Source organism: Mangifera indica, chromosome 4 (assembly GCF_011075055.1).
Source record: "Mangifera indica cultivar Alphonso chromosome 4, CATAS_Mindica_2.1, whole genome shotgun sequence".
In the NCBI taxonomy this organism is placed as follows: Eukaryota; Viridiplantae; Streptophyta; class Magnoliopsida; order Sapindales; family Anacardiaceae; genus Mangifera; species Mangifera indica.
This window is the reverse complement of record NC_058140.1, coordinates 13,691,680-13,713,688: the sequence shown is the minus strand read 5'-3', so window position 1 is coordinate 13,713,688 and position 22,009 is coordinate 13,691,680. Positions and strand designations below refer to the sequence as shown.

General features: G+C 33.1%; 4 protein-coding genes across 6 annotated transcripts; 2 read left to right on the top strand and 2 right to left on the bottom strand.

The window, feature by feature from the left end:
- Window positions 1-1,635: 1,635 nt before the first annotated feature.
- LOC123213110 (CMP-sialic acid transporter 4-like) lies at window positions 1,636-6,078 on the bottom strand. The gene is made up of 15 exons (XM_044632470.1): window positions 5,928-6,078; window positions 5,786-5,852; window positions 5,649-5,703; window positions 5,454-5,565; window positions 5,276-5,355; window positions 5,004-5,079; window positions 4,813-4,913; window positions 4,493-4,564; window positions 4,231-4,279; window positions 4,082-4,123; window positions 3,726-3,847; window positions 3,409-3,468; window positions 2,941-2,989; window positions 2,291-2,385; window positions 1,636-2,013 (listed from the first exon to the last, which is right to left on the bottom strand). Exons 1-15 carry the CDS (start codon window positions 5,952-5,954, stop codon window positions 1,956-1,958), a joined length of 1,065 nt encoding a protein of 354 aa, XP_044488405.1. The 5' UTR covers window positions 5,955-6,078; the 3' UTR covers window positions 1,636-1,955.
- Window positions 6,079-8,547: 2,469 nt separating this feature from the next.
- On the top strand, window positions 8,548-9,409 carry LOC123213198. Its single transcript, XM_044632583.1, has one exon. The coding sequence runs from the start codon at window positions 8,650-8,652 to the stop codon at window positions 9,058-9,060; it is 411 nt and encodes a 136-aa protein (XP_044488518.1). The 5' UTR covers window positions 8,548-8,649; the 3' UTR covers window positions 9,061-9,409.
- A 4,124-nt stretch (window positions 9,410-13,533) lies between these two features.
- Window positions 13,534-16,071, top strand: LOC123213527. Its single transcript, XM_044632983.1, has 4 exons — window positions 13,534-13,875; window positions 14,173-14,813; window positions 15,408-15,608; window positions 15,746-16,071. Exons 1-4 carry the CDS (start codon window positions 13,647-13,649, stop codon window positions 15,788-15,790), a joined length of 1,116 nt encoding a protein of 371 aa, XP_044488918.1. The 5' UTR covers window positions 13,534-13,646; the 3' UTR covers window positions 15,791-16,071.
- Window positions 16,072-16,110: 39 nt separating this feature from the next.
- LOC123213525 (calcium-dependent protein kinase 26) lies at window positions 16,111-21,907 on the bottom strand. 3 transcript variants are annotated; one of them, XM_044632981.1, is made up of 9 exons: window positions 21,574-21,907; window positions 20,355-21,177; window positions 19,750-19,893; window positions 19,509-19,661; window positions 19,067-19,182; window positions 18,670-18,837; window positions 17,569-17,793; window positions 16,803-16,960; window positions 16,111-16,353 (listed from the first exon to the last, which is right to left on the bottom strand). In XM_044632981.1, the coding sequence occupies exons 2-8, from the start codon at window positions 21,109-21,111 to the stop codon at window positions 16,829-16,831; spliced, it is 1,695 nt and encodes a 564-aa protein (XP_044488916.1). In that variant the 5' UTR covers window positions 21,112-21,177; window positions 21,574-21,907; the 3' UTR covers window positions 16,111-16,353; window positions 16,803-16,828. The 3 variants fall into 3 exon arrangements, with proteins under 3 accessions (XP_044488916.1, XP_044488915.1, XP_044488917.1); XM_044632980.1 differs by having other exon boundaries at window positions 16,111-16,342; XM_044632982.1 differs by lacking the exon at window positions 21,574-21,907 and adding an exon at window positions 21,316-21,338 and having other exon boundaries at window positions 16,111-16,342.
- Between the last annotated feature and the right edge of the window lie 102 nt (window positions 21,908-22,009).

Here is a 22,009-nt window from a genome sequence, read left to right as displayed (position 1 = left end):
ATTGACCACCATTCATAATCCAAGGAATAAATGCAGCATGAGAGTCTTCTAGTGCGACCGTAAAAAATTCATCTTTGAAAACGGCCACCTTATTGTTTGGGTTGATGCACCGTACACAAATGAGCTACCGTCAGCCCCTTTTTGATGTCGACCTCTCTCTCTCTCTTTTCTGATTACTGATGTGAGATAAAATCCTTGCTCTCACATGTTACCCTTTGTCAGTGAGTCTCTTCTGTTGTCATGTCAATATCACTGCACTTTCTTTTCTGATAAGACAGTGATATTACAATTAGTGAAGGAAAGAAAATATGCGTCGGTTTATGGTGATTACGATGGTGGTTAGGAATTTTACACTGAAACTCTAAATATGTCAAATTATATCTATGAATATTTTTGAATGTTTTGAACACTTAAAATGATGTAGTTTTGATGTTAATAGATGTCTGGAAGTATAGCCGTTGAGAGACAAAAACGCGCAAAAAGTAAACAATGTCACGCAAACTGAACAAATCGTGCAAACACTGTTCACATTGCGCAAAAGTAGATATCATAGTCTGTGAACAGAATTTTTGCGCGATTTTGCAAGCGGTTTGTGTAGTGGAACAGTGTTTGCGTGGTTTGCGCAGTTTACGCGACATTGTAAATTTGCGCAATTTGTGCGACACTGTTTACTTTTTGCGTTTTTGTCTCTCAACGGCTACACTTCCAGACATCCATTAACATCGAAACTACATCATTTTAAGCGTTCAAAACATTCAAAAACATTCATATACATAATTCGACATATTTAAGGTTTCACTGTAAAATCCCTAGCCACCATCGTAACCACCATAAACCGACGCAGATTCTCAAAAAAAATATTTTTACTTGGTTTTTCAACATAAAGGTAAAAAGGGTAAAAAAAATACGGTTTGCTTATTTTAGTAAAACTTTTCTAGGGTGACCTAAAAACGTATAAACACTTAAAATTTTACTTATTTTAATTAATTACCCTTATTTTATTTATATTAAAATATATTTTTATTTTAAAAAATTAATAAATAAAAATAAAATTATAATAAAATCAAGAGTATTTTTATGTAGATTACCAAAATCTTTATTTACTTCTAATTAAATCACTTATAAAACGTTTAATTTAAATAATATTTTATTATTAAAATATTATTTTGAAAATAAATTATTTAAAAAATTATTAAATAAATATAAATAATTATTATATTTAATTAAATATAATAAAAAATATTAATATATTATTTTATTTGTTATCAAAATCTAATAAAATAAATAATATAAATAATAAATAATAAATTATTAAAAGAATCTTTACTCAGAAAGAACCAAACCAAACGACTGCATGGATAATAAAATGATAATTGTTTACGAAATTGTTGGGTATTGAAAACGTTTATACGTCAACATCGTAGACACTGGAAAGAACTAAGACATCCCAAACTATTTTATTTTTTACTTTTTAATTATTATTTAATCATTAATCTAAGTTTTACTGGAATGTCTAACTACGATTTGGTTCAAAGTATAATGGAAATTTTATTTAAAATATAACATTTTGGAGTGTTTGTGCAACATGGAAGCACATAAAAACACATAATTAAGCACCTAAAAAAAATTGAAAAATTAACTAAAAAGATTCCAACTATGTATTGAGCACCTATGAAAACTTCATGAAATAATAAGCTACAGTACAACATTTTACACCTTAAATCCATTGCGTCCCACTCATATACAAGCTACATAACCACATCAAAGTCTGATATTGTAAGCACTTCTATGTTGAACTACTTCTCAGACAATATTACGGGCATTAAAAAGAAAAAAAAAAATTGCTTTATATATCAGAGATCCATTTGACGATTATGATTTAATGAATTGGAAGACGAAAAGGAACAAAAATTCTCAGGACATGAACCTTTACAATTCCGTGCAGCAAGAGGAAGTTAACACTGTCGTTGTAGCTTTCCGACAGAGTGCAAGTATACCGAGACAGAAACAACACTGGAGACAAAATAAACATTCAGTAAATAAATAGCCAACACAACAATTTATGATTATGTTTTCCAGCCAGTACTTGAATGGTAAACACAGTGCGTCAATACTAAAATGGTGATGTCAAACAAATTTGATCAAACTATATGTATACTTCTTTTTTTTTTATGCTTCTAATTTGACTTGGCTACGCACAGGCCATGCTTGCCAGATATGAATGAGGTCAGTGCTCTTAGGATTGTACTATAATAATAGCAAGTAATAGCATGTGGAAAAAAACACTTACGTAGCACCAAGAAAAAAGGCAAGGGAAAGATGAAAACCAAAGAGGAACACAGAGACAACTGCTGTAAGAAGCATTGCCACTGACGTAGAATACACCTGCACACCACGTTATAAAAGCTAAATAAGTATATTATTTCGAATAAAGCAGAAAATCCATAACCATTCTCCATAAGATGGACCGGAGTCTTTCTAAGATTAACGAAATTCATGATATCCAATTAAGTTGGCATACCAAGCTGACAAAAACAATATCATTTAATAAGGAGATTATCAGGCACAATGCAAAGCCAATCATAGCCCAAAGTACATTGGCAGGGGCATGATCTCCCAAGAAATATGATGATGGGTTTAACTGGGACTTATGTACTATTTACCCAGCACTTTGTTAGTCAAGAGAGAAGTAACAAAAGAGAGTGTTCATTTTGCTACCTAAATAGTTTTCTCTATCATTGATGTTCTTTCTCTCACTTCTTTAGGTTTGCGCACTCCTTATTTTCTCCTAAAGGCCGTCTAAAGATGTTTTACATCTATATTTACAATGTGCTGGCTTTTGTTAAAACTGAAAATCTAAAACTAATATCCTATTGTCACAGTAATTTGTCAATTAGTAAAATGTAAACCCGACTTAAAAAATTGAAGCAGCTGATTTACCTTCACAATATTGTCTGCATATTTCATTACCATGGAAACAGCAATCCCACTGCATAGAGAAAAAAATGTATATATTTTATGCATATTGTATAAAAACAACATATGGGAAATGACAAATAAAGTTTAGATATCTTTCTAATATTTATGAAGAATTTAAATTTAAATAAAAAAATAGTGTTTCATATCTTTGACAGATCACAGATCTTGTTACTGACTGAAAATAAAATCGGATGCAGGCAGCCTTCTGTAAACCCATAGCATAAAAAGCATGACGAATTGAGTGACCATAGTTAAGTATCTCCAAACTTTGTTTCTTCCCCACAATAGAGTTCACATGTGGTAGCATTAATTGACAATCACACCATTTTCTCCTCAAACTAATGTGTAACTTTTTGTGGAATCTAATTTAAAATAGAAATTAACAAGCAAACAAAAAATTGATCATGCCATAAAAGATGTGTAACATACCTGAGGGCATGGTTAAGAATCATGAGAACTGTTATCAATGAGTATCCATGAAAGAACCCCCTGAACACAAAATGCTTTACTTCTAAGCTAAATATAACAATAAATATAAACTAGGAAATATTAAATCATTACATGAGAACTACTTTAAGGGCAGGAGATAGATGAACTTATCATTTAAGAACATGGATGGATATATCCAATGATCTAGCCACACATGGGCACAGATATTTACTGATTCAAACACACACACACACACACGCATGAAGCAGACAGGCTATAAAAGCAGAATTGGTAAGAGATAAAAAAGTTGAAATTACTTGTTCATGACAGCATCAAAATCTTGAATCACTATTGCAGCAGCATTGAAGACCATCCCAAAGACATACAACCAGAAATTTTGCACATTTATATTTCTTGAAGGTCGCTTTTTAATTATTGCCTGCCAACACAAAAACAAACACAGCATTGAAATAGAATCTTCTGTGTGATTAAAATGAGAAATGCACTATGCACTTTATGGAGATTTTGACATCCAAAATCAAGATTTTTCAAGAATCATTTACAACTATTTAAAGAAACGTCTTGGCCGTAAGATACTGTATGAACACTAATAAATATTGTAAATATGAAAAACCTATAAATTAATGAGTATGTCAGGTACTTAAAATTTCACCTCAGTATACACTCCAGCAAAACCGCTCAAAAGTGCCATTACCTGCAAAAGCATTTACCAACTGTTACAAAGCATCCATAAGCTATTATATCCATTTAGAATTTCTTGCTTCCACTGGACAAAGAATCTGAAATTCATTAGCAACTCACAATGGCCATTATCCAACCTTGAAAAGGTGTTTGAACGACATGATCCGAACTGCCAAACAACATAAAACCAGTTTTAAGGAGATATAAATTTTCGTTAAAAATTTTCACATAATTATAACTCGACAAAAAGTTGGGACACCCCACTAATATTTATAATGTTGATTTGCCAACTAAAAGTAGTAGGACAATGATGTTAGACAAAATATTGGCCAATCTATTCACATGAAGCAATCTAGGAGAAAAGAAGAGCTCGAATTCTTACTTAGAGTTCAGTTGTGCTGTGGTGCACCCACAACATAGTAGAATGAAAGCTGCCCACTGAATCTCACTTAGCCTGAAATGGTATACAGGTTAGATTATGCTCTTTTAGAATCCTGCAAGGATTCTCTTTTATTTAGGTTTATCTTCAGCTTAAGTAAACACTGACTTTTCCCAAAGATCTAAGCATTCTGAAATCCTAAAAATAGAGAAATACGTAAAGGCATACAAAGATGTTTTTGTAAAATTTCTCTTGATTTATTAATTATGCATTATCAACAATAATTTCGATCACAGAAAATATACAAGCTGCAGAGGGCATACTTTTTCTTAAGTATGATTCGGTATAAAACGCCAGTGCTGATAATATTCAGGTTCTTCAGTATTTGGTAACCCGGTGCATCCACATAGGCAAAGATGTAATACTGGCACATGATAGAGGAAAAAAGACAATATCATATGCTAATGCCCCTCTATTTCTATTCAAAAACAAACAAACAACCACCAAAACCTACCTGGAGCAAATTCTTGACAAGGTATAGTGCTGCAGGAATGGGATAAACAATAACTTCATCCAAAGTTGTACTCAACCTAGTCCACAGAGAATACAAATCAAAACAAGAAATAACTACAAGTTTAGATAACAGTAAGTTGCCAACCACTTAAAATGGGTAAATTACTAAGACTAGTCGGCAGCCAGTTAATGAATAAAAAATCAAGACAGTGATGATACTTCCAACCCAAACAAAATCATACTATTGATTGAAAGAAAAAAAATTATGAAAACCTGTTATCTTCAGTAACACCTTCACTATTCCATATTCTCGCCAAGGCAGCAAGAGATAATGCACATTTTAAAGTTTCCACCTAATTTTATTGCCAAAAACAAGCAGATAGAAGGTTCAAATTCAATCAGCATTCATAACCAACATTAAAGTAACATACAAGTCGTCCTGATTCCTGACCAAAAAATTAGCAGTTGTAACACTATACTCATACTTTCCAGCTCTCTTAGACCACACAATCAATATCGCTTGTGAACTCGTAAGAAGAGTCAGTGCAAGTGTAACCACTGACCTATCCAAATCAAATATCAAAATTAAGAATTAAAACAAAAAAAAAATTTTGAAACACGAAAGAATGAAATCTTTCTCACTTACTTGCGCTTCCATTTGGACCGTTCAACAGGGCTTGCAACCACATTACCAAGTGAAACTACAGTTCAGTACAAACAATAAGCAAAAAAAAATATCTTTACAAAAATCAAAATTCAGAACTCAAAAGTTAAAATACGTACTAGCTGAATGAGTTTTTCCTCTCAAACTCTCTAAGTCATTGGCATCACGGCCACTTCCATCGTTGTCCTGTACTTACACATTTACAGTTAAACTCTAAACATTTACAAGTGAAACCGTGAGAGTAAGTATAGAAACTCCTACCTCGTCTTTGATTTTTCTATACTCCATTTCCGTGAATTTCGATGCTCGGATATCTCTGAGTTTTGCGAATTTTGTTCGGGCAAGGATCTGAAACTCTGATTCATCCAGCCGGAAAAGTTAACAATTAAAAAAAAAATTAACTATTAGAACAAAATAAAACAAGATGTTGGGCTAAAGGCCCATACTGATGTTGATCCATTTATGTCCCAATCTTGACCCATTTTTTGGGCCTTAAAACAAATCAAAACCAAATGTTAAGAGTGATGGAGATTCGAACCAGATCTTCATTTTAAAATGATATATTAATTAAAAATAATATAAATATTTTAATTATTTTTAAATTATATTAATTATAACATACCAAACATATTTTTAAATTTTAATCAAAATTAGGAAATATTTGTTGGTGGGTTGATGGTTGGTAGAGGACTGCGAAAAAGATTGGGTGGAAACAAAAAGAGAACACTTTTTTTGTTATTTTGACTCATGACCACGTTAAGAATGTGGTGGTTATTTATCTAGGGGTGATTCACATTTTCGCCCCCAAGTTTGATCTTTTTCATCTTTAGGATTTTTTTTTTTTCGTACAAAATTTATTATGAAACATCAACCTTACGAAGATAAAATAATAATTTTATTATTTATAAAAAATTTTAAGCAACAAAAAGAATAGTCTTTTTACGAATCTCACCTTAATTTTTTTAAGGCCAAATGACTGTTTTTCCTCTAAATTTAAGTGTTATCTCAAAGTTATACCAGTAAGATTTGAAAAATCTAAAATTTTACTTATCTATTAAAAATTTCAATTATAGTTAGGGACAAAATAGTTATTTAATAAAAAATTTAAAAAATTTAAAATTTTATTATGTTCATCTCTCTCAGTTTGAAAACTCACAATTTCCCTTACTTAAAGTTTGAAAAATCAAAATTTCTCCTTAGGGTTTGCAAACATCGCCAGAGATGATTGTCTTCGATGGCGTTTGCTCTCCCTCTTGACTTAACTCTCTATATCGATCACTTCACAGCCACCGACGAAGGCTAATTCTTCCGACAAAGATGAAATTGTCTTCATCAAAAGAATTAGTCTTCATCGGTGGTTGAAAAGTGATCGATAGAGAGAGTTAAGCTAGGATGGAGAGTCGACGCCATCGGAGACATCGAAGTTCCTCGTTTCCAATGATGTTCATCGTGTCCGATGATGATTTGCAAACCCTAAAGGAGAAATTTTGATTTTTTAAACTTTAGGTGGGAGGATTGTGAGTTTTCAAGCTGGGGGGGCAAATGTAATAAAACTTTAATTTTTTTAATTAAAAAACGGTTATAACCTTAACTTTAACTGAGATTTTTAATAAATTAGTAGGGTTTTTGGTTTTTCAAACCTTACGGGTGTGTTGGGATAGCACTTAAACTTGAGTGGGAAATAGTGCTTTTACCCTTTTTTAAAACACAAAAGTTTGACTGTTTAAACTTTTGTAATTTAGTCCTCATAATTCAAATTTAGAATCATAATCTCTATTTTTTTTTAATTAGAATCTCATCATTGTCGCCACCATTTTCTCACTAAATTCTCTAATCATCGCTCAAAATCAAATGGGGCGACCGATCCAACCCCCAAAAGCAACCTTATTTCATGTAGTTATCAAATCTTCAGTTTTATTTTCTCTATTGTAACTTTAATGGCCAATGCAATGCATCATTGAGTTGAGTAGAGTAGAGTTTTAATGAAGTTTTCAATTTTTTTATCAGTTGCTCTTCTGTTTCGCAAACTATTTCAACTACTTTCATGAGATTAACCTTGAGTGGTTAGTCACAATCAGAAGTGGGATAGAGAGGAGGATAGAGGGGAGCGCCAAAGCCATAGAGGAGAGGGTTTATGATCTATTATTGATTAGGCGTGCAACAAGCATGTGAGAGATGGTGGGTGCAAGAAGAGGGAGGGGGCAACTTGCAGTAGTTTAGGTCGAGTAAAACGTTAATCACTGTTTGTTTTACTTTTACCATGCCATGTTTTCATGTACATAAGCAGATACTGACTTGTCAACCGACAGCTGAAGGCGGTCCCCGGCTTACATTCTAGCCAATGCTGGCCACATCAAGAGAATATGCCTTGTCCAAGTTTTCTTCTTGTTGCGAGGCTAGCCAAGCTAATAGTCATAATTTAGTCATCAAAACAACTGCCATTTCTTTAATCATCTGGTATAGTAAAACATGCCCCACAATACTTACTAGTAATTCTCCTGCTAATTTAATAATAAATTTGTTAAGATAATATTAAAAATTATAAATTTTTAATATTAAATTTATATAATATTAAATTTTTTGATCTCAATAATTAATTTTTTGAATATGATTCTTTCAAAATTTATATCGTTTGATCATACTTAAACACTAAGACTGCATTTTCTGGTTCATATAAGAATTATTCTCCAATCAAAATATCCTAATCAGGTCATGCATGCTGTTAACATAACATGATTAATATATAAATAACTAGTCAATACTTTACTAATGATGGCTATATCATGTGTATAATGTAAGCGTATATGATGTGTTATATTATGTATGATGTACATACATGGATGGACCCAACCGTCTCAAAAGAAATAGAATAAAACAGGCTGGAAGAGAGCTGTGAACATTACATATGCCACCTCTTTAATTTCTTCTTCCTCTCTCCCGCATCCCTGTGCTCCCATTCACTTAAACGCCGGCCGCCGCCACGATGAGCTCCATTATTCAAAGCTTTCAGAAGAACCATTCACTCCCTCTCTCACAAGCCGACTCCACCGCCGACCAGAAGCCATGCTTTCGCCGCAGGCTATCTTCTCTCTCCCTAAGGATTCAGCCCCTCTCTTCGCAAACAGCTTCCTGGGCCTTTCAGAGATCAAAATCAGTTTCCTCCGTGGGAGAATACGCGGGAACTTCGATAAGAAAGTGGTGGGACTGGGGGTGGACTTGGATCTTGTCGAGAAAGCCCGTGTTCGCTAAAGATCTGGAAATGAATGAGGAAGAAACTGTGATTCTGGGTTTCCACAATAGAGGAAGTTGGAGACATGTTTTTTACAAGGTTAGGTCAGAGACGAGAAAGCTTCTGGGATCTGATAAAGTTGGTCTTCCTCTATCGTGCAATTAGTACCCTTCTTTTGATTATTCCAAGAGTTTCGATGATGGAAAGTGGTTGTTTCAAGGCTAATGTAAGTAATTTTCAGTTCTCTTGTGTGACAAATATTATTAATTGAAGGTGGTGTTCACAGAACAAAGCTCAATCTGGCTAGCTATTTTCTGGAATAAGATCCGTAAATGGAGAAGATAGAGAAGAAAAAGAAAGACTTTTTGTTGTATGGGTTCAATTTTAATTACTCTATTTAATGTTGTTATGGCTCCTTTTGTTAATGTTGATTCATGAAGAAGCGTCCGGAGGAAGAAGATGATAGAATCTGGGCTGTTCGAGGTCTTTATTTATTCTACATGTTTATTAGACAGGTGTTTTTTTTTTTTTTTTTAAATTCTTTAGCAAATACGGCTGTTGTTACCTTTATTTTTATTATTATTATTATTTGATTGTCTATTTTCTTTCCTATGTTTCCATTGACAAAAGTGTCGAATATTTCTTCTAATGCCGCGAGAAATGTTATAATCATAATTTTTAGTATATTTTTAATATATAAAGAATGATATATTATTATATTTTATTATATAATTAAATAATTAAAAATAAAAAATAAATTAATATTTATTTATAAAAATTATGTTATAATTTATATACAAAATTATAGACAGAAATTATGTTCTTAATTTTATTGGTAATGCATTATACTTTTCATGGAAGCAATCTTTGAATGAAACTTGGAATCCCACCTTCAATACAAAACGGCGGTTGAATAGACCGTTTTGTCTTTAAATTATCAACAAGTCAAAATCGTCGGTGGGAATGAGAGTAAGTTAATTACAGAAAAGCAGGACAAAACAATGCCAAATTCACCATCTGATTGGACGCCACTATTTTAAGGCAAAAAGAACTTCCCACCCAAGGTATAGTGAACTCCTATGCCCACCCACCAACTTTCAAAGACCCAAACACCCACCCATGGTTAGGAAAACTAACACCTACCCTCCAAAATTAAGTTAAAATTAAAGGTAAAATCATCATTTAACAATAATATTTAACATTTACATCATTTTACCCCCTTAACCCTTAGTTTGGAAAACTAGCAATTTCGCATAAAATTAAGTTTTAAAAAGTGACATTTTTCCCCTACCTAAGGTTTCCAATTTCCCCGGCGAATTTTTGGCTAACAATGGCTAATCTCTCTCCCTCCCGATGTCATCTCTCCCTTCGGTGTTCAATATTAGGCTAACAATGTCTAGATTCAACGAAATTTAGACGAAGTCAGCTTCGTCTAGACGACGACGATGGTCTAAATAAGGAGATCAGTCTCTTCTGGATCGTCGTTGTTGTCCAGAGAAAGATCCTAACAAAGAGTTTCGATTCTTCATCTAGATTTTGTCTAAATTCTGTCGAATTCAGACATTATCGACCCAATATTGAACATCTGATAAAGAGACAACACCGTAAGGGAGAGAGATTGGCAGTTGTTGGCCGAAAATTCATCAGCAAAATTGGAAACCCTAGATAGGAGAAAAATGTTATTTTTCAAAATTTAATTTTAGATAAATTATTAGTTTTCTAAATTAAAGGGGTAAAATGATATAAATATTAAATATTATTATTAAATGATGATTTTACCCTTAATCTTAACTTAATTTTGGAGGGTAGATGTTAGTTTTCCAAACTATGGGTGAGTGTTTAGGTTTTTGAAAATTGATGGGTGGGAATTGGTAATTCACTATACCTTGGGTGGGAAAAAATCTTTTAGCCCTATTTTAATTACTAGACCAAGAAAGATTGGTATGTCTGAAATGGGGTTTGGTAATCACCTCCAATCGATTGTCGGTGCATATATCGGGTTATTATATTCACAGTTGTAATTTCTTATGACACCCACCATATATATGATCCTTACAATATAATGGGCTAAAAAAAAAAAATGTTATAAAATATATTAAATTAATATAATATAATAAATATATTTTATAATACCTAATATATAATGTTATATATATTATTGATATAAATTATAAAATAAGAATTTTAAAATTTTTAAAGTGTTTATGATTTTTTTTAAAATAATGATGTATCAATTATATTTTTTATTTTATTAATATTTTATTTATTAAAAATTATATCATACTATTATACAATACGATATGATATTTAATATCTGATATAAAAAATTAAGTTTTTAATATATGATATAATATATTATCCAATTACCAAGATTATAATGTAAATCTCTTATATAAGGCAATTATTTTATGATGGATTATTAGTTTAGAAATTTCAATGATTTAATGTAATCAAATCTATCAATTGAAATAACCCATCTTTAAGTTAAAAAAATAATAATAATAAATCACTTAAACAAAGTAACATATATTTCTTATTTCATATTCTATATGTGTATTGATTTACAGGACTCTGCTGGCCACATGGATCCATCAAGCACACCGCTAAATTTATGCATCACTGGAACATCACTGGAATTGGCAACATCACTGGAACCCATCTGGCCATTTGAATATAATTTTGTACATACTTTAATATTTGATACTAATTTTTTGTGTTGAAAAGTTGTTGGAGGACAACTCTCAAGCCACGTATAGGGAAAAGAACTATTTCCCACCCAACTTTTAGCTTAATTTCAAACTCACATCCACAGGAGATGAAAAATTCAAACTCCCACCTATGACCAACCTGTCATCCAAATTTTCAGTTAGGGACAAGGGCAAAATTGTTTTTTTACCTATAAACTTTAAAATTTTAAAATTTCACCATTTTCTCCCTCCAGGTTTTAAAAACTAACATCTCAACCCATCCTCAAAGTTTAAAAAATTTAAATTTTACCCCTAGGGTTTGCTTCCTTCTTCGACCACCACTGACGGTTGATGCATTCCACCGATCTCTCATCTTTGACTATAAAAGACGATGAATGACAGCGTTTCGTCGTCCAGATCTAGAAGACAAAACGTCGTTTAGATCTAAAAGAACAGACAAAGGACGACAGTTCGTCACCTTCGTCATCATGTCTAAATGATACAACAAGCGATGAAAGACGATGAAGTGACGAAGAGAGACCTCTTCGTCGCACAGTGGTGTGATGAAGAGATCTTTATCTTCTGTCGTCGCACCAGAAGAAGGAAGAGGCTGAAAACGACATCAGAAGATGAAGTTAAAGAATGAGGATGAAACTGCTATTTTTGAAAGATATGCAGGGCAGCTGAGTTTTAAAAAATATGGAAACTCTAGGTTTGGGGGTGAAAATATTACTTTTCAAAGTTTAAAAACTTTAGATAAAAGTGAAGTGTTAGTTTCTAAAACATAGGGCGACGGAGAGTAATAAACTTTATAACTTTTTAATATAAACAGTAAAATGAGTATTTTACCCCTCCTTTTAACAGAAAAAATTAATAGAAGTTTGATTATGGGTGAGAATTGAGATTTTTCATCTATCGTAGGTATAGGTTTGAGTATGACCTAAAAGTTGGGTGGGTAATAGGCCTTTTCCCCCCCTTTCCCCCACATATATCATCACCTTTCAAGTGTCCCTCGATATTCCTTTGACAACTAAATTTTAGATCCAATTATGTCCAAGAAAATTACTCTCACCTACCTCCCTTTTGATTACACACCAGAAAACTAATATTGCCAATAAGTTAAACATGCCATTTTTAGTAACTTTATTACCAACTTGAGTCATCTTGCATTCTGCAATTCATAATATTCAAAATACAATTCTTTGTGTACATCATAATAAACACCAACCGTACTAAATTATTCTAGATTTGCATCCTGATTTTTTTTTTATATTTATTTTGTTGAAAAAAATAATGATACTCTTATTTTTGTTTTTGTAAAATAATTTTGATATTTTGAAAATTAAAATTAATATTAAGAATATATAGGGAAATTTCTTTATGGGCGTATGATTGGGAGATTTAAAATTTATACTGATAATGTATCATTTATTATTTATATTCACATTCGTTTTAAGTATTAAAATATTAGTAAAGTAGTATTGGCTTTATTACAATTTTATCATTAATTATCATTTTTTTGACAATTTTTTAAATTAATATAATAATAATTTATATAAATTAACCTTTTAATTAATATAGCTTTGTGGTAAATTTGTATTTTCGGTAATAAAAAATTACCATAATCAAACATTATTTGTTGGTTCTAAGTTAAAAGAATTTATTCAAGTGTGGTCTATTGTAATTGTGTCAAAAATAGTGTTATGTGTATATTATTTATACCACGCTAATAACAACAAATGTTAGGGCCTGGAAAGCTGACCCAAATCAAAGGAATCCAATTCTTAGGATTTTTGCATAACAATATTATATTATTTATTTTTTAATATAAAAATAATATATATATTATATATTATTTATATAATTATGTATTATTTTATTTTTAATTTAAAATTATTTAATGATATATATTAAATATATATTTATTTGTATATTTAAAACGAATAAACGGAGGTTTATGTTTTTTTATTTTCCTCCTTCCTTTTGGGCCATTGAATGCAGATGCTCCCACTTTTCGCAGATAACTAAGTTCGTTTGAAACAGATAGGAGGATTCACTCTGTCAATGGCATCAGCAGCAAATTCCATAATCTCCCTAAACAGAACCTTAAGCCTCAGTTTCCCATCGCCAAAGCTGCGAAACACGCACCTTCATCGTCCCTCCAAGATTACTCTTCCCCCAATTCAACTTCAGTACCACAATCAATGGTACCAACCAACTTTGCTCGTCTCTTTCGTCGCCAAAACCAGCTTACCTGATGTTCAAGTTCCCACCACCACCACTACTGCTAATTGTAAGCTGCTCGCTCTTCTTTTTCAGCTTTATTCAGTGGATACAGTATTCGGAATTCTTGCTGTAGCCGATTGTGTTTGAATGAATTAGGACTAGGAAATACTTAAATTTTATTGTTGATATGTAATTCATATGTGAACGTGACTGTTTGAGTCAATTCAACTCCAATAGGATTGAACATTTTCACTTTCCCTTTTTTTATAGTCTTTCGAGGAACCAAGTGGGACATTAAAGGAATTAATTTTAATTTAAAGTTTCAATCTTTGAACTGAATTTAATCTCCTGTTATATGTGAAAGCATGGTCAGAATTTGCCAAAAACGTGTCCGGTGAATGGGATGGACATGGAGCTGATTTCACAAATGAAGGAATCCCAATTGAACTTCCTGAGTCTGTTGTACCTGAAGCTTATAGAGAGTGGGAAATTAAGGTTTTAGACTGGCAGACCCAGTGCCCCACACTGGCTCAGCCGGAGGAGAATTTCATGTTTTACAAAACAATAAAACTACTCCCCACTGTTGGATGTGAAGCAGATGCCGCAACTCAGTATAGCATTGACGAGCGAAAAATTGGAGGTGAGGTCAGTGAAGTTTCTGCTTTTGCATATCAGTCTAGTGGCTGTTATGCGGCTGTTTGGCCAGTTGGGGATAATGGTACATATAAATTATTGGAGTTGGAGTATTGCTTAATCAATCCTCGAGATCAAGAATCTCGTGTGAGGATAATTCAGGTTGTTCACGAAGAGAATAAAAAGATGGTATTGAAAAACATTAGAGTTTTTTGTGAGCAGTGGTATGGACCATTTAGAAATGGTGAACAGCTTGGGGGATGTGCAATCCGTGATTCTGGTTTTGCAGCTACAGATGCAATGAAAGCTTCAGAGGTGGTTGGTGTCTGGCAGGGTCCTAGTGCTGTCGCCTGTTTCACCAATTCTCAAAATGTGAGTTGTTGAGTTCCCTACTTTTCATTTGCATTATATTTCTGTGATTACATTGTGGACCAATTGCTAAACCTTAAAATTAATGTTGTTTTGTTGATAAAACTTTCTCAAATAAGTCGCTTGCAGGGCTTAAAATATTTTTGTTTTGTCACTTGGTTTTCTGTAATTTTTTCATATATGAAATCAGGAGGAATGATTTATCTTAATTTGATGGTGCCATCTACTTAACAATGTGAACTCCCCGGGGTTCTCTCAGTGAACAGAAGACAACCCATGCCTTAATATAAGTACTTTCCAGATCATCTTGTATTACGCTGCATTAAAAATTAATTTTCCCAGTAATGCAGCTAATAAGTTTTGTTTTGTTGTTTTTAGTTTCAATCCCTTCTCTGTTTTCCTCTCTTACAGTACCTACCTTATGTTCTGTTCAAAGAGTAATCAATTCTGTCAATCGATTTCTTGTCTGTTCATTTCTTGCTCTGTTATGTATCTTATAATCGTCATCAACCTGAAGAATTAAGAATAAATTTGGTGGAAAAGGTATTTCTTCATGGACTAATTGTCATACTTGTAAATGTGTGATGAACACTCCAGAATACTCCCCAAGAACTGTTAAGTGGCAGTATGCAGAAGTCGATGAGAGATGAACAGGGTGTAATATTGCTTCCAAAGCAGTTGTGGTGTTCACTAAAAGAAAGTGAAGATGGTGGAACGTTCTGTGAAGTAGGGTGGTTATTTGATCAGGGACAAGCTATTACATCAAGATGCATCTTCTCAAATGATGCCAAATTGAAGGCAAGATTATCAACATTTACCAACATTTAATCTATGAAAGCAATTTACTTTTATATCTTATTTCATGAAATTCATTAGCATTTCTCATAATCAACTATTAATTTGCTTTATGGTTGTCCCATCTGCTATTTTTACAGGAAATGTCACTAGCTCAACAAACACCAATTTTGGAGAGTGTTTAGCAAACAGCGTGGCGTTACCATTCAAATTACATATTACCCAGAAAGTTACTATCTTTTACGTAAAGTAAATGGATCACTTGTTTATGGGGATTGCCCAATAAGCCTAGAAGAGATTCAGTCAATGAAAAGAACCCGTCATCAAAATTTGTATCATACCAGGTGAAATTTAGCAGGCGTTAAATAGGATAAACCGGTTCTGCTGTACTTCTGTAATCTTCTTTTCTGATGTATTCAATTCATAATTAATGACCATCAATTTATAAAATCTTCACATTCTTCAATTCACAGAGGCCTCATATAAATTAAAAACACAGCAAACCTGTACTCGAATAGCTTTATGACTTCATATTCAGAAAAGTTTGCAAAACTAACATTTTGTTTCAGTCATACATGAAGATAAACACATCTCAATAACAACTCATGCACAGAACCTCTCCTATCTATTGTTCATCAGTGGCATAAATAAGGTCTTGGAGCAATAACAAGGAACCAAAAACATTTTCTCCAAGCATGGTAATAATGAAATCATCCTCTCCATGCTTGCTGTGCAACCTGCCAATGACCTGAGTTTAGAAAACAGAGTTGCAGGAAAATAATTACCGCTTGATCATTATATTTGGGTTGACAGAGGTATAACTTCTAAGTTTTAATCCAACACACAAACCGTCTTCTAAATCTTGTTTCCTGATGGTAATACAATTAATTCAATCCCCTAATTTTTCGACCAGGCATCAAATTCATCTTTGTGAAACACAACTAAAATAACTGTGTTGTTTCAATTCTTCACTGATTTTTTAGAACATCCATGATTATAGTAGCTCAAAACGTTTGATTTTTCAACTCAGAAGGCTTGTAAAATAAAACTTAAGCAGCTACAGGCAGAGAGATAGAATTGCAATTGTCTCATTAGGTAAGCAGAACTTCACAGAAGTTAATCCGAAAGAGAGAAAGATCCACAATCTTAGATACAGGAACCTGAAAAGGAAAGATAAAATTCTGCAGCCAGTAATACCTGTACATGAGGTCAATAACTGAAAGCTAACGAGCACTGGGTGCATCTCTCATGCTCATATTTAGACTGTTTCGCATAGTTCGTCTACCTATTCTACCTATTCCTGTATTGCCTTTTTGCATCATGGCAACAAATTCACCATAGTCAATTCTTCCGTCCTGGAAATACACATACAAAAGAGAAGCTTTGGTCAAAAAAATAATAAATAAGTGAAAAAAGAAAGTTATTGAATTTAACTGATAATTAATGCAAGACAATACTGATTGTCCAACATTCAGAAAATTCATGCATCACTTGAAAGTAAAAACTTAAAAGACCACCCTTCAAACAATTAAGATCTACCACACTTATCTAGAGAGAATAATCAAACACTAACCTATAATTAATCAAATAAGAAGGAATTCAGACTGCTTACAAGCATCAGCAAGTTCCTCAATTTAACACCCATAATGACAGTATTTTTTTTTTTAAAAAAGACTCTACATTATGAGGCATGGATGGAGATTATTAAAAACGAAAAACCACAGCAAATTCAATCTTCAGCAGTTCCAAGGCATCCAAAACTTGTAAGCACAACCCCCCTTTCAAAAAAAAAAAAATTTGGAAAGAGGTAAATTTCACTCATATTATAAACTTGGTAATGAGAGTTTTATGCCTAAGAATAGTTACTTTTCAGCTGGCCTTTATTTTAATATGACCAAGGAAAATTTTACAACTATAGTCTCAGATTCAAGAGAAGATAAGTAAACAAATTTAGATGGCTTACATTATCTTGATCAACTTCTCTGATTATATCTTCAAGGAGAACATCTGTCATGTTATGTTCAGCACAAGCTTGCTGAAGCTCATCAACTGTGATATAACCACTTCCATCTTTGTCAAAGTACTGAAAGGCTGCTACAAGATGTTCCTCTCGTTCCAATTTGTTCAGGTGAACTGTTGCTGCAATAAATTCCCCATAATCAATGGTTCCACTCTTGTCAACATCAGCCTGAAATCAATTAAAATAGGTCAGCTGATTAGAAATATGAACAAACTATGAATCGACAGAATAAGCATAATAATTACAGAGTTCAATGTCATCTTGTATCAAGACTGAATGCCAATTTAATCAAAAGCATAATGCAATTTTTATTAACAAAAGTTCACACCATCTCCTGCTTCCTAACTGTGCCATGAGAAAGGAGAGACATCAATTCACTATTTTACCAAAGAACTTCACCAAAATTGCAATTGATATCTATTGCTGGAAAACTGATTGCCAATCAAATAGCAAACTAAAGCGGCCTATTTGAGCTTCCTATGATTCAACATATCAAAACCAAAGAACTATTCCTCATTCAATTTAATAAAACAGATCACCAAATAAGTGCCTAATATACACCTTAGTTTATGCCTATTCCAGCAGAGGAAGAAAATTTGAAGTTGAACTTTCAATGGAAAATGTTTTTGACTTTTTTTCAGCCAACAAAGTAGCTACATTAATGTGCTACAAGAATACAGCCGCCAGAGAAGCACGCTCAGTAAATTTTACTAGAATTACTCAAAAAAAAAAATCTAAGCATATCTAACATAATTGATTTACCTAGCAATTCAAAATTAAAATTTACTCAACCATTGAAATGAAAAAATATGGTTTCATACCATCCAAAGTGGACAAGGTAAGCTTACAGACATACACTTGACGCTCAACTCAAACAAAACAGTAGTACTAAAATAGATATATTCAACTCACAACAATTCAGTGAAACACAAATAGAATGTGTTCATATGAAAAGGAAGGGCTGAGGATAAAAAACAAAATGGTATCAAATTTTTAAAGTGCAAACACACAAGTCTATCTCCATATACACACACAATCACTTACTGCATCCATAAGATCACGTATCTCTGTATCCTTCAAGGTAGAGCCATATCTTTGTAAACCAGCCTTAAGTTCCTCAAATGTAATTGCACCACTGTTATCAGTATCCATTGCCTGAAACATTTCCCTCAAACCAGCAATCTCCTCTTCAGAAAGGCTTTCAGCTATAACCTGGTCACAAAAATGGAAAATAGAATTCCTCGTCATATTAAGGTCTAGCTTTGGCCTCAAAAAGGAGAATGCCAGAGTAACACAAGTGCTGCAAGTAACAAAAAGGGCAAAATATTCTTATGCTTCACTGCAGAATTTAACAAAAATGTTCATGCCTTCTACCTTAGGAGTGCAGCATTTATTAGGCTTTAGGGTTGGCATCCAGATACATGCATGCAACTACACTTACCCGTAAAGCCATCTTCTTTAGTTTATTCATAGCAGAGAACTGTTTGAGGCGTGAAAGTACAGCTGAATCTAGAGCCCTATCTGGAGCAACTCCATTTTCACAGATCCAAGGATGACCTGAAGGAATCATAAAGAAATAGATGATTCAAACTCAATTTGGTCCTGAATACTTTAGAAACTTTTAAGGTTCTTAAATTTGTAAAAATTAGCAAAAATCTCTTAAAGAAGTGTCTTATTACTATTCCTATCCAGTAGTGAAGTTGCAAAACTAAGAAAGATGAAACAAATACACCTAAGTTTCATTTAAATTTGGTTGGAACAACAAACAGATGCAGTTTCTTACTTGCAGCATGGACAAGTTTGAAAAACTATTACTTTAAGCAAAATCCTTCATGTTCCTAAATTCCCAAAAAAAGAAAAATCGTATCACAGGTTATACATACATAACACTTCATGAGCAGTCAAGCGTTCTGAAGGTTCAGAACATAACATCCTCCGGATTAGATCTTTTGCACTATCAGAAATTACAGGCCAAGGGTCTGATTCAAAGTCAATATGTCCCTTCAACACCGCATCAAATATTCCCTGTTGTGTTTCTAAACCCAAAAGAGAAAGCACTTCAGCATATTGCACACCACATCAAGAACTTATTCTGTCTTAGCTGTTGACAAATATCCAGCATACCTGCCCAAAATGGTGGCACTCCACTTAGCAATATATACAGTATGACCCCTGCTGTCCACACATCTGCTGCTGGCCCATAATGCTTGAGGAGTACCTCTGGGGCAACATAATAAGGGCTTCCTACCACATCAGTGAATATTTGACCTGAGGCAGAAAATCAGATCCACAGTTATGCAAAAACGCAATTGAAGTGCACATGGATTTCGGTTCACTCTAAGGTTCCATTATATTGTATGCAAGTAAACCTCTTGAAAGTGGATTTTGACCTCTTGATTATCGTCTAAAGGCATTAGCAGACTAAGTGTCGTTTCAATTAAAATGTTTCCTTTGCTGTAGACTATGTAATCCATATATGAAACATGATCCACTAACCATTGAGTCAAGGTGCATGCCAATGAATGTGAACAAGCATCCATAACAAGAGAGAAGTAATAAATAAAACACAATTATTTAATTAACAAAAATAGAGAAAAACCAATTACATAAGCATGCAACAAAAAGATTGTAGAGAAACCATTCTGCTTCTTTAGCTCCTTCCCTCACCATTTTTTAAAACCTAAAAAAGAAAAAAAAAATTACAGAAACAAAAAGCAGTGATTTGTCACCTGGTTTGAAGAAAACTGAGAGTCCAAAATCAATTGCTTTGAGAGAAAAATCATCATCCTTGTTAACCAACAAAAAGTTCTCAGGCTTTAGATCTCTATGCATAACTCCAAGTGAATGACAAGCCTCAACAACCCCAACAATGATCTTTATCAACTCAGCTGCCTTCCTCTCACTGTAATGTCCCCTCTGGATGATCCTATCAAATAACTCACCGCCACCACAAAGCTCCATCACAATATGCACATATAGCGAATCCTCATAAGCACCCTTTATAGTCACAATATTCTTGTGACCAGCCAAATGGTGCATTATCTGAATCTCCCTCCTAACATCATCCACATCGTCCTTGGAAATCAACTTCCTCTTAGATATTGACTTGCAAGCATACTCAATACCTGTGGAAATCTCAGTACATAAATATGTAGTCCCAAATTGACCTTGCCCCAACTTTCGACCCAACGTGTAAAGATCACGGATGTTAGCAGTCTTATGGCCTAATACATAATAAGTCTGGTTATCACCACCACGCCTCATGATGTTATCTTTCTTGGTGGGACTAATGAGTGGTACAGAGTTATCTTTTTTAGGGTTTTCTTTAGCAAATTCGTGAGACAAAAGTTGTTGACCTTTCAAACTAGAAGGTGAGTATTCAGAACTGGAACGATTGGAATTATTGTTGCGCTTAGAATGGTCTTGGCGCAGATTGTAGCCCTGATAGAGTTTTCCCGTTAAAGATCCACGGCATGAGTTGCCCATGAAACAATTAGAGTTCCAACTTCACAGAGTTTTCCTCATCCAATAGTACATGTCTCATTAATTACACTGACATATATAACACAGTCACAATTCTCAAGTTAGAAAATTTAAAGAATATGCAGAAACAAAACATCTAATTAAAGAATCAAAGAATCCCCCATAACATATCAGACAGAAAACTATCTTTTACAAGAAAAGTTATACCTTTAACCATCCGTAGAGAAAATGAAAAAGAAAGAAAAACACCCACAAACGAAAAATCATCAAATTTGATATTAAAAAGCTAAGACTTAGAATAAAATGAAAAGGCCTGATCAGAATCTATCTACCAGTCAATAGATAATAACAAATCAGGAAACTCAGGTGCAGTATCATGAAGATAAATGTATAGACATAATTAAACAAGTACAAAACTAAGATAACATATCAAAAAGAAAAAGAAAAAGGAGGTGGATCTATTACCAGTTTCTGTGGAAATGATGAAAGAATGAATGGTCTTAGGAGATGATAAATGAAGACACGAAAAGGTCTAAACTTTAGTGAAGAAATGGATCTCAAATAATCCGATAACAAAACTACCGTTGTTTTTTTATTTATTGGAATTAATAAATATTAAAAAATGATTCATTTGTTGTTATTTTTAGAATGGTGTTGCCAAGAAACATCGGATGAGACTGCTGACCAGCTAACTCTCTCAAATTTACTTCAAACGCGGCTTTACAAAATGCTAACATCATCACCATTCCATCATCTTGAGCAAACTTAAAAAAAAAAAAAATACTAATGCTACCATTTTTGTTTTGTTTATTTTTGGCTAAAATCTATTTACTTCTTTAGACGGTTGGATTGGAAGAAAGAGAGCGAATGAGTGGTAATGGAAGTAAAAGAGTTACTTTAG

What these genes read in the sequence shown, in the direction of transcription:
- LOC123213110 (XM_044632470.1), bottom strand. Translation starts at nt 5,954, where the DNA reads ATGGAGTATAGAAAAATCAAAGACGAG. An exon ending in AAGGTTGGATAATGGCCATT is followed by an intron (nt 4,124 to 4,230) that starts GTGAGTTGCTAA and finishes ATGCTTTTGCAG; the next exon opens with GTAATGGCACTTTTGAGCGG. An exon ending in TTGCTGGAGTGTATACTGAG is followed by an intron (nt 3,848 to 4,081) that starts GTGAAATTTTAA and finishes TTGTGTTGGCAG; the next exon opens with GCAATAATTAAAAAGCGACC.
- LOC123213198 (XM_044632583.1), top strand. Translation starts at nt 8,650, where the DNA reads ATGAGCTCCATTATTCAAAGCTTTCAGAAGAACCATTCACTCCCTCTC.
- LOC123213527 (XM_044632983.1), top strand. Translation starts at nt 13,647, where the DNA reads ATGGCATCAGCAGCAAATTCCATAATCTCCCTAAACAGAACCTTAAGC. An exon ending in CACCACCACTACTGCTAATT is followed by an intron (nt 13,876 to 14,172) that starts GTAAGCTGCTCG and finishes TATATGTGAAAG; the next exon opens with CATGGTCAGAATTTGCCAAA. An exon ending in CAAATGATGCCAAATTGAAG is followed by an intron (nt 15,609 to 15,745) that starts GCAAGATTATCA and finishes CTATTTTTACAG; the next exon opens with GAAATGTCACTAGCTCAACA.
- LOC123213525 (XM_044632981.1), bottom strand. Translation starts at nt 21,111, where the DNA reads ATGGGCAACTCATGCCGTGGATCTTTAACGGGAAAACTCTATCAGGGC. An exon ending in CTCAGTTTTCTTCAAACCAG is followed by an intron (nt 19,894 to 20,354) that starts GTGACAAATCAC and finishes TTTCTGCCTCAG; the next exon opens with GTCAAATATTCACTGATGTG. An exon ending in TAAAGAAGATGGCTTTACGG is followed by an intron (nt 18,838 to 19,066) that starts GTAAGTGTAGTT and finishes TTTTGTGACCAG; the next exon opens with GTTATAGCTGAAAGCCTTTC.